Genomic DNA, 12,647 nt, shown 5'->3' with positions numbered 1-12,647 from the left:
TTAACTTCTTTACAGCTTAAGAGTTGCAAGACACTGCAGTACATCACAAAGTATATCTGTAATATTCCTTCTTTGGAAATACTTACAAAAAGTACTGTTTTTCCTCGAAAATAAGACCTACCCCAAAAATAAGCCCCCGTTAAGATTGTCAGCTATATGGACAATATGTTATGACGATGTTCCACAAGAATATGACATGACTGTACTTGAGTGAATGTAGATTGTTGTACATGAAGAAATAAGACATCCCCTGAAAATATACCTTAAGGCATCTTTTGGAGCAAAAATTAATATAAGACCCGGCCTTATTATCGGGGAAATACGGTATAAGAGCCGTTCTTGTTTTTGGGAAAACACGGTATAAAATGTTATCCTCTAAGAGTGGTATAAAGTTAGTACTGCCTGGAGCGAGAGGACTGGTGGACCACATGACTTCTTGGAAGGTCAGACAATGGAAAGAACAAGGACTTGGAAGCCAGGACACTACCAATAGGAAACACGTCCTGCCACTTACTAGCTGAGAGACTTTAGGTGAGTTACAGTTTGTCAAACCTCAGTTTTCTTATCTGTAAAATGTAATATAGTAATACCTTGAAGCTGGTGTTCTCGGAGTTACACGCAATAAGTGAAAATATATTAAGTACCTGGCCCAAATATGTACTCAATAAATGTGAGTTCCCTTGGCCCCTTGAGTTCCTTTCAATCATGTAACTGATTACTCTGTACACAGTGGAAACCAGTATTACACGTTGAAAGTTTTATTTGTTTATTTCTTAATCATGAAGGATATTGAAAGTAAACCAAGGACTAAATTCCTGCCAAGCTGTTTAGAATTCTTCTGCAAGTAAATAAAATGATTCAAGAGTTCATTATTGAGAAGACTCAAAACTTAACAAATCATTTTTGTTTGAGAAAGTCTGAAAACCAGTCATACCCAAGTATGTTTATATGGCAAGTTCACCCGTGAACTATTTAGAGTACTTTACTCTAGGTCACAAACGCGGCAAGTCAGCTGGCAGATCTGAATGATTATCACACTGAAATTTGGTTATCTATGTTGAAAAACAAAAATTGTCTCTTAAGATAGCAATGGAAAGGATCACAAAAAAACTGAAGTTAAAAACACAAAACATTAGAATTACACATTAGCCCCAGATAAGCAAAGTGTATTGAGTGGTACGATCAAAGAATTTTTTTTAAAAGAAGATATTCTGGGCACTTGCATGGAGAAGGGTGTCTAAAAATATAAATTTCATCAGAAATTATTTTGAGTATTAAAGATCATAAGCAAAGAAAAGGCTAAATATAAGGGCTGGTGATCTAAAAATATGATACTACTACCTTAGGTCAAGTAGATCTAAATTAAATGTAAGCATGTTTGAATCGTTTTCAAATTTCTTCTTTGTATGTGACTACTAATCAAGGTAAATATCATACAATATATACTCTAACTGTGCTTAACTAACAAAGTTTAAGGGTTAAAATAAGGCAATTTCCTAGGAAATATGATTAATAGCAATTATGTAGATTGCTAATAGTACACACACCCTTTCACACAGTATTTTAGGGACATTCTCTTATTAGCTAGGACTAGACTACAATATTTCAAAACTAGTCCAAGTGGTGAATCAATCCAGCTTCTGATGATTTCAAGCAGCCTGTTCACAGCAGCACTGAGACAAAGTGGCAACACAGTTCTAAATGAAACTGTCCTTTGCCAGCCAACAGACAAAAACAGGTATTATGCCCTTTGTGAGTTCATACTACAGGACTACCTCACAAGTGACACATTTTGATATGTTCCGATAATGAACACCTTTGGGTAAGGTCCAAGGACTGCCTTCCTTATCCATTTCTGCTCCATTGCAGAAATAAGAATGAAATTCCAATGTATAGTGCAACAGCAATTTTTCCAAGGCAAATAAAATAGTATGCCATAAACATTGTTTACCTGTAAGGAATCAATTGGACACAAATCCACAGTGACAGAAGATGAAATCGGTCGGTTTGACATACAGCTTACTCTCCTTCACTAGCACTTATCTCATCCTGTACTTGGTGATGAATCTTCCTGAAAAACCACTTTCACCTTGTCATTTGACTGCTCAAGAACTAACTGCACAGCGTCTGCGCTGCCCAATTCCAAATTCCTCTGCCTGGTTTCAAGAGCCTTTATCACCTGGCCCAAACTACCTATCTAACCCTAGCTCCCACCTCCTCACGGGCCCATGACTGGCTCATGCAGTTCATTCCACCTGGAGTATTCTGTTTTCTCCCCACACCTTTCCCCACCCAAAGCAGTTTCCTTTTCCCCTACATCTATCCTCCCAAGTCCCACTTTCTACATGAAGTCTCTTCCTACCTATAATGATTGCACTCTTTCTCTGAATTCCTATTATAAATTAGTCTGTATTTATAGCTCTTTACATCAAAACTTCTTATAACCTTTTTTAAAAAAATCTCTCTATAGCAGGAGTTTTCCACCTTTGGTCCTCCACAATACATAGAAGAATAAAACTCACATATATAACATAACCTACAGGTGTACCTGGGATTATGCACAATTTCCAGCCACAACAGCTGTCATTCCACAAATTTCTCTCCCACTTAAGAAAGCGTAATAAAAAGCCAGTGAATATATTATACTTCAGAAAAAGTTAAAACGAAAAAACAATACCTAGAGATTGGGAAAGACAGGGATGTTATTATACATGTGACCTTGAATACGCGCAATTTATTTTCTAGAGAAGTAAAGCATTTACAAACTTTAGCACTTATTGCTATTAATAAATAACTTGTAATACAGCTACCAGTGATCATTCATAATACACTGGTAAGAACTGCTATTCCATGTAGCACTCTGCATGTTAAACACATAGAAAGCAATTAATAAATATTTCATTAACCAGTTAGTGTGTCTAGCCCATTAATCAATCAATTGCACACAAATATTACTACTGCTGCCTGACGATGATTGATGATGATGATGATGATGATGACGAGGCAGCATGCAAACATGGAGTACAGTAGCTCTACTCCATGCTGACAGTCTCTACAGGAACACATGACTTCTCATAGGACAAGTCTAACCAACATTTTAATATACAGCACTTTCCAAGTCTATGAAGATTGAGAGAGTTTCTATCGCAATCTTGCAACCCTGCACCTCTTGCAAAAGTGTGGCTATTAATGCAATCTTGGGTAAAATTAATAAATTGTAAACTCTATCTGCCAGTGCAGTGAGAGAACAGATAACTTTTGCTCCCTCAACGAAAAGGCTTCCTGTGACAATGCAAATTTTGCTCTATATTAAAATGGCTCTCACTTTTACAATAGCCTGAGCATTGGAAGTCCCTCATCAACAGTTACAACTCAGCTATATAATCTTTAACTGATATTAAACCATTCTTCAACATTCCAACATGCTCTTAATTGCCAGCCACAGAAATAGACTATTTGATTTTTCAGACCCCCAAATCCTGAAAATGTCAAAAATTTTGCAAATGTCATTTCCTTCCCTAAAAAATATCCAAATATCTATCAGATTGCTTGGGTATAAATCTACCTACAGACCACATGTCTTCTGTTTTCTCTAGCCCTGACATTCTAACATTCTAGGTGTAGAGATTGATCTAAGAATAAAAGTTTAAAGCTTCTTTTAATTTATTCTTTAGTGTTGCCAAAGTATACACTATCCAGAAATCTTTGTAAAAGTGGATGACAGAGGAAGCTTCAGTCTGTCATGCCCTGGAAACTGCCAAACATCAACCAAACAGCCCAAAAGAATGTCCTACTCAACAGTTCCAAGGATGTCATTAATTGTTTCCATCTGTTTCCCCTCTCTGTCCCCTCCCCTTCCCAGTCAAGGCATCTATTAAAGTTATTTTCTGCTTAATTTTGCATTCTAAAGAAAAGCATTCATAGCCATCATGTTTTAAATTGCAGAATATTTTTATGACCCAAAATTTGTTTGACAACCACTGCCATGTTGTTTTTGTACTCTAGGCTACTGTCAGGTAACATTTCAGAGTACAGCATTTTAAGTTATGTACTTTTTAAACACTGCTCAGTAAACTTTTCAGTTATCATCACACTAGTTTTCCCTGACTCTCCAAGGAGACCAGGGTTTCCCCTATGGTACGATAAAGGTTAAAAGCTCTGACTGGTTTCATCCATTGATGATCCTTACCAAATCAATGGTTTTGTGGAAAGTAGCACAATGATGACTTTCTAGTTCTGTCATTTATTCCACATTTATTGGTTGGAATTCCCCTCAACAACTAGAACTATTAGGCTACAACAGTGAAATAAAGTCTGTGTGGGAAAGGCAGGGTAGTTACAAATTTTTTTCCTATTATGTAATGAGAACTTTTAAGATCTGTTCCCTTAGCAACTTTCAAATATAGAATACAATAGTGTTAAATATAGTCACCATGCTGTACATTACATCCCTGGGACTTATTTATCTTATAACTGGAAGTCTGTACCTTTTAATTACCTTTATCCACTTCACGCATCTCCCACCCCACACCTCTGTCAACTACCAATCTGTTCTCTGTATCTATGAGTTTGGGGGATTTCTTTTAGATTCCACATATAAGTGAGGTCATATCATATTTGTATTTCTCTGATTTATTTCACTTAGCATAATGCCCACAAGGTCCATCCATGTTGTTGCAAATGGCAGGATTTCCTGAATTTTTTGGCTGAATAATATTCCATTATATATATATATATATATATATATATATATATATATATATATATGTTAATAACATTTTCTTTATCCATTCATTCATGGACTACTTAGGCTGCGTCCACGTCTTGGCTATTGTAAATAATGCTGCAATGAACACGGATGTACAGACACCTTTTGAAACAGTCTTTTCATTTTGTTTCTTTTGGATAAATACCCAAAAGTGTAATTGCTGGATCATACAGTAGTTCTATTTTTAATTTTTTGATAAACCTATGGAAAGGCAGGATAAATGCTTAATTCTTTTCTTTAAATTACCAATTATCAGAGTAAGGGGTTGGTGTCCTACTTACCACAAAGGGTGATCAATGAAGTTTCTTTTAAAGTTACCTGCTTTTTAAAATATGTTATCACAACTAGGGCACACTCCTTAATTTTCCTAAGTCCCCGAGGAAGCCTATGATAATACGTAGCATATTTCAAGGGCATATCTCTGCGAATGAGCAGAAATGAGTTTACTGAAATTCATTTACCAATCAAATGATATTCATAGACTTGAATGTCAAGGTTGAAAGAACTTCCAGCAGTGTCATCTAGTGCAAGTACCCACCTGATGTGAAAACTCCCTGTACACTATCTTACCATACTCTGTACCTCCAAGGGGTGAGAAGCAAACAAGTGCAAGCTGGGCTGTGTGTTTAATGTAAGGTAAATGCAACTTTAATTTAAATATGTTTACTGACAGTATAGGATTCCTCTTAGTATCACCATGCCAATGGAATGGCACGTAAAGGAAGTAGGCTCATATTGGTTAGAGCCGGAAGACACCTTGGAGGTCACCAAGTTCAATGAAAGCAAGTCAAAAAAGGTACTCCCACAAAACAAGCTCGACAGAAAACAGATGCTTCTGGTACCATACTTCCTGACACATGACCATTTGGTAGAATTAACAGAAACATAGTTCTATAGAAACACCCACTCAAGTAAGTTAGAAATAACAAGACAGCAATACTGGTGAAATTTTGCATCTGTTCAATTAAATAATAGAACATAAGGAGAATAAAAATAAAGGAACACTTCTTACTTTATTTAAAGTTGTGACATATAACATACATAAAGTTGCACAACACATATGTATGATGTAATGAATAAGTATAAAACCATCACCCATGTAACTCAACACTGTAAGTCAAGAAACAGAACATTACTACCACTTTAGAAGCTCCTATGCGCTTCTCCTGTGTATAATCAATCCCCTTCCTTCTTCCCAGAGATACCACTACCCTGACTTCCATGATCACTTAATTCCTTACTCATCTTTATCAATGTACCAAGTAGACATCCCGAACGACATAGTTTATTTCTACAATGTTTTTGAACCTGAAATAAATGGAACCTAACTACCTCTCAATCATTCCTCAATTATTTTTGAGTTTCATTCATTCTTTTTTTCTAATTGACGTGAAATTTATTGAACAGAAAACGAACCATTGTAAAGTGAAAAATTCTCATTCCTTGATTATTGATTAATATTCCAATTTATGACTACACCATGACTGTTCTTATCCATGCTACTGTAGATAGTCCAGCAGGGTCATCATGAACCATGGCGACATCAGTATTTTTGTATATGGACCCTCATGGGCATAGGCAAAAGTTTCTCTAGGGAACATACCTGGGGTGGAACTGCCTATCTTCTACTTTATCAATGCCAAACTCTTTCCCAAAGTGGCTACACCAATTTACACTCCCAACAGCCGTGTATGAGGGTTCAAACTGCTCCCCATCCTCAGCAACAACTGATATTTTCAGAAATCCTATTATAATAGAATAATTTTGAATTTCTCTGATGACTGATGAGATAGAGTATCTTTTCATAGGTTTATTGGCTATTTGGACTTCCTCTTCTGAAGTGCCTATTCAAATTTTTTGCCCCTTTTTTGTAACTGAATACTTATCTCATTCTTACTGACTGGTAGAGGTTCTACTTTTTTTTTTTTTAATTGTGTTATGTATCAGCCTTTGCCTTTACTTAGGATTTGACTGCCATACAGATCAAAGCCATTAATCAAAGACAATATAATCAAGAACCTGAGAAGTTTTAACTATTCAAAAATTAGTATCGCTGCTTTTATGCAGGATAAGACAAAATGTCTGAAAATTATTTATAGGAAAATTAGTAAAATTGATTTGTAAATGTAACTTACATTTTAAATGCTATTGAAATACATTACAATAATTTTTTTTAAAGTTTATTATTCCCTTATTTCCCAGCAGAGGTGTTTAGAGTGTAATTTAGATTCATGCATGCCAAGGTCAGAATGTTTCTAAATCCTTTCCATTCTGGAAAACAAAACTCAGAAGTCATGGTTTTATTCAAAATTATTACATTAAAAATGCCTAACACCAATGAATAAAATCAACAGTAGAAAACCTATATGTTGAAAGATGAAAAATTTTAATTTCAATTGTATTTTATTTAAAAAATAAAAAAAATTTGCTCCTGGAATCAGTTATATTTCTTTCTAAGAAGAGGATTATTTTGCTTAGCAACATAAGAATGTTTTAATTACTCACTTAATAAATGCTGGTGGCATATCTCTCTTCAAAATTTGATCTTCAGTGGTTTGAACAGTCTCTTTTCCGACCTACAGAGGGAAAAGATTCACAATTCAAATATAAATTCCCAGATACTTAAAACTATTATTTAAACATATTTAAAATACATACTTTATAGCAAATCTATCATTGAAGTTTCCAGATTCAAAGAAAATTTCTGGATTTTGAAATGATCACGATTGCTCCCATATACGCTTCCACATCTTTATTATGCTTCCACAATGTACTTGGATAACAATATGGAGTACAAACATAACGTATTAACCCTTCTCCAGAGCAACTAAATTGAAAACAGCGTTGAACACGGTGGAAAAAAAGAAAAATTCATCATTTAGTACATATATGTCTGATGTGTGTATGCTTAACTGACAAATGGCTACATCTCTAAAAGAGTACACGAAATATATGAATCAAGTTGGGTGGGCTAAAATGTCTATACAGAAAAAAATTTATGTTATTGAACTGGGAAAACTATGTGACGCAATTATGACTCTGAAACTCGAAACCAAACATATGAAAATATACAACTTCACTAGTAATCAACACAATTTTTTCCATACTTACAGAGCAAATTAAAAATAAAACTATATAATACTAAATGCTGCAATGGAATAGACAGTTTTACACCATACTAGTGGCAATATGGACTGTGATAGCCTCTCCAGAGAATTATTTGTTAGTGTGTTAAGAGACATTAAAAAATGTCCTATCTTCCTAGATATTCCACTTATGAGAATATACCCTATGAGCAATAATACCAAATGAATGTAATAATAATGTTCACAAAAGTGTTCACCATCATGTTTGTTATGAAAGCTACTAAAACATTTTTTAAATAACTTATCCAACAATGAGGAACAGTTAAGTAAATTAAAATGTATCTTTAGATTTAGTACTATGGGGCCATTAAAACAATGGTTATAAAGTCTCAGCACTATGGGAAAATTTATGACATTGTATTTCATTTAAAAGGAAGAATCAAAAATAATAAATACACTATGATTAAAACAAACCAAAAAAATCGTATGTATAAGGCAAAACAGTGCAAGAATATAAAACAATATGTTAGCAGCGGTTGTATTAATCCTTAGGAAATTTTGAGTTAATTTGTATCTATATTTCCTGTTTTCTAATTTTCTGGAATACGAACACAGAATTTTTGTAATTTAAAAACTAATAAAATGTTACCTGGGTTATTTAGGTACAATTATTTCCTACTTAATAATTTTAGTAATTACTTGTTATTTTATATAAACCTTCTAAATAGTAATGGCCAAAAAATTTTAAATATATTGAAATACTAAAAGTCACACTAACTAGATTGTGTGTATGTACACATGTATTTATTATACCATAAATGGTACACACACTCACGTTCTTCAAAATTATTCCTATGTAGGGCTTAGATGTCAATGTTTCTTTCACTATATCACATATTATGAAGTATTCTAGAAGAAGTAATCGGTAATAGAGTGAATGATGAAATTCACCAATTTTATCAATATAAAGGGACCTAGGAGCGTTAAATCGTAAATATAAACCACATTTTAATGCAGAAATCTGTGAAATTTTCTAAACTCAGAATGGACAGTATCTCAATCCTACTATTTAACCATTTAGCTTTTGATTGGGTTTAAAGAAGAAAAACGAGTAAGAAAAATCCCTAAATGCACAAGAAAGCAGCTAAAGAAAATAACACAATAAACTATTCTCAGGGAATACAAGTCATGCATAAGTTAATGAGTACAAGTTTTTTCTCTCAAATTAATAGCTGAGAAAGAGCAACACACACACACCCCACTGTGTCATAGCCAGTGCTTTTGTAGACAATCGACTGTCTGTATCACAATAAAAGCCTTTTAAATCAGCAGCTGGTTCTGTAGAGTTTCTCAGATCAAACCATGACAGAATATTTCCAGATGTATTGTTCACTGTATTTTCCAACTAAAATCAACCATTCAAAAAGCTGTGGGCCATGATTTCATGAAGTAAAAGATGATGTTCAGCCACAGTCACTAGTTCACACTAAGTATAAAGGGCCTAGAAGGATATTCACATTTAGACACATGGAGAGTCCTTTTATTTTACACACACGTACATACATACACACACACGAGGGAACCATAAGGAGGCCAGAGAGGCTGAGGCTTAGTGAAGCGGAATGTGTGATGACGAGGTTGGGTGAAAAAGCAAAGGCCAGGACACAAAGAGCCTTTCAGGCCAGGTCAAGGTGTTTTGGGATCTCTTCTTGGTACAATAGGAAGCAGGAGTGCTGAACCAAGATTGACAAGATCCGATTTTCCTTTTAAAAGGTCATGTTGTCTGTTTTAGAGAAGTGATCTTAGTGGGCAAGGGGAAGCAGGGCCAGTTAGGAGGTTACTGCAGTCGTCCTGAGGAAAGGTGGCAGTGACTTAAAATAAGATGTGAAAGTGGAAACGAGAATTAGTTCTTTTGGAGGAAGAACAGGGCTTGCTCTTAGACTGGGTGGGGAGCAGGGTGGGGAGTGGACTGAGGGAAACAAAAATCAAACATGACTTGTAGGTCAATTCAGTGAAATGTCTTCACAGGAAGCAATGCTAGGAGACCAATATATCATGAAAAGATAAAACAATCATGAGTACAGCAGGCAAAACCATTCAAGCAATTTTGCAAATAGCAAATATTCTGACCCCAGTAGAGGTAATTACTAAAGAATGAATTTGATTGAATTAGTTTATGTCTCTTTTCTAAGGGCAGAGGGTAAGTGGGGAAAGAGACATAGAGAATAAAAACACACTCAAGGGCTATTTGTTTAAAAGCTATTTGTAAATATTTAAGTGATGGGCACTAACTCGGATGTCTTATTCTAAGCTGCGGTCATACTTGCAGGGACAGTATCCACAGATGCTCCGACCTTCGCTATACTCAGTCGAGAATTAGGTACGATGAACGGTGTCCAGGTTTTAGGGCGCAACACATAAAACACGACTACGTCGAATGAATGCCATTTCCCTTGGGAAGTTGATGTTTGGCAACGTTGTCAACAGAACTTCGCTATGACAGAACTGTTCTATTTAAACTGTTCGCCTCCTGTGACTGCAGAGCCCTTGAAGTGTGGCTCGTGCAACTGAGGAACTGAAACATTAATTTTAATTCATTTATTAATTTTAAATTTTGAAACGATAATTTCATTTACTTACAGCCGTTTTAAGGTTAGTAAAATTGAGGGGAAGCTACAGAGATTTCCCATACACTTCCTGCCCCCACAGCAATAACCTCCCCCATTATCAGTATCTCCCAGCCAAGTGGTACATTTGTTACAACTGATGGACTATATCAATCATGACGTACTACATGATGAACTACTGGCACGTCATCATCACCCAAAGTCCATAGTTTACATTACAGTTCACTCTTGGTGTTGTACACTCTGTGGGTGTGACAAACAATGACATATACCCATCATTATGGTATCACACAGAGAACTGCCCTAAATATCTTGTGCTCTGCCTATTTATCCCTCCCGGTCCCCAAACCCCTGGCAACCACTGATCTTTTTATTGTCTCCATACTTGTGCCTTTCCAGAATATCATCTAGTTAAAATCATACAGCATGTAGCTCTTTCAGCTTGGCTTCTCTTAAATAATTTTAATTTTAATTGCCACATGTGGCCAGTGGCTACCCTATTGGACAGCTCAGGTCTAGGACTTTTATTTAAGTCTCCTAAAACTGGTCTTCCTGCCTCTGGATTCCTCCTTCTTCTGATCCACTCTTCACACAGCTGCTAGATTAACCTTCATTTGTGCCTTTGCTACGTGGTGTCTTCATAAAAGAAAGGAGTTGGACCTGGAAAGTCAGAAGTTGCCAGGTGTGGACAAGAGGGGGATCAGACAGCCCAAGCAGAAAGAAGAGCACAGACAAAGGCTCAGATGTTTGAACACACGATTGACTTGACAAGAAAGACAGCCGGGTGTGACTTCAGCAGAGGCAAGGAGGCTAGAAAGGAAAGTTTAAGTCAGCCTAGGAAGAGCTGTGCCAAGTGTGAAGGCAGAGAAATATATAACTTGACTTGCCCATTTATTCAAAGGTTGTCACCCTTTGTTCTAGATCTTTCCAACTCAGTGTTTTATCACCGAAGTAACAAGTCAAGAAATTCCAAAGAAGCCAGTCTCTAAAGATATGCAGGACCAGAAAATCATCTACTCTTTGTGAACAACTGGCAAAGCCTGTCTAGGAAGCCAAAGACAAAGCTTCACGTTTTCAAGCCATCAACCAGGAGATCACAGGAAATGCACTTTCCTCCTCTCTCCCCACACCACCAGAACAGACTGTTTCTCTAGCACCCGTCTTTTCCAAATATACAAGAATAGAACGATTAAGAAAGGAATTAATTCACAAAATGTTCTTTGTTAACTAGCAGGAATCTTCCTGGCTTGTGGAAAAACATTCCTAGAGGTCAATCTTTGTAGGAGGAAGCATATGATTCCTAAAGTAGGCTACAGCTTTGGAAAAAAGCAGGTCAGTAAGAATCTTGGCAAATGCTTCTCGAAACCATTCAGGACCAGGTCATCAAAACACCTGGCTGATGAAGCCAAATGCTTTTTTGCTACATACATGTTAAGAGCGCACGCATGGAAATATGGTGACTTGGTTTCTAGGTCCAGCTCAGCTAATAAATGGCCATGTGACCTTAAAGAAATCATGCACTTACAAGGATTTCTTCTACACTATGTGATCTCTTTAGGTGTCTCCTCACCTGTTGGCAAAACTCCATTTTAGCTCTCTGATAAAGGAAATTCACCTTTAAATTTATCGTTTCTACCTTAAGTCCTCATTTCCTACCTCATATTCTTTTGGGGAACAAGACAGGTATAAAATGATTAATAAATGCACATTTTAAAATATCTTAATTCTTGTATATTTTGTGTCTTACAGTTGTGACAGCAAACTAAAGTGGATGCCTGATTTTTTAATTTAATCTTATTCCCTTTAGGGTGGGGGGGAAAGCAAGCCTATGTTATGTGAAAGGGTTAAAATACACACACACATTGAGAGAATGAGAGAGAGAGAGAGAGAGAGAGAGAGAGAGAGAGAGAGAAACAGGTTTTAGTTACAGTCTAAGTTCTGAGCAGGTTTTCATAGTAACTATGTTTTATTTTTCCCAAAGTTTATTCCATTGCTGGAACTCAGATTTGTTGGTTCTATTCACAACTAAAAATTATTTCTCTTTTTATTTTCTTATTCAGAGAATTGCCTCTAACGTTTGAGTCCAAGTCCATTCAATTCAATAAACAGGCAGCCAGTGCCAGCCATGTGTCCACTAGGTGGTGGGAAGAGAATGAGATAAGAAAT

At 36.0% G+C, this 12,647-nt stretch overlaps 1 protein-coding gene across 2 annotated transcripts in view; it reads right to left on the bottom strand.

The window, feature by feature from the left end:
- Positions 1-12,647, bottom strand: part of VCL (vinculin) — a 94,797-nt gene that overhangs the window by 54,762 nt on the left and 27,388 nt on the right. For both annotated transcript variants that reach the window (XM_019745883.2, XM_019745885.2), the window contains exon 2: positions 7,274-7,344. In XM_019745883.2, the coding sequence (XP_019601442.1) occupies positions 7,274-7,344 (71 nt within the window). The remainder of the gene's footprint in view (positions 1-7,273; positions 7,345-12,647) is intronic.

This window comes from Rhinolophus sinicus, linkage group LG07, assembly GCF_036562045.2.
Source record: "Rhinolophus sinicus isolate RSC01 linkage group LG07, ASM3656204v1, whole genome shotgun sequence".
NCBI classification, from domain to species: Eukaryota; Metazoa; Chordata; class Mammalia; order Chiroptera; family Rhinolophidae; genus Rhinolophus; species Rhinolophus sinicus.
The sequence above is the reverse complement of the archived record's forward strand: the minus strand, read 5'-3'. Positions and strand labels throughout refer to the sequence as shown.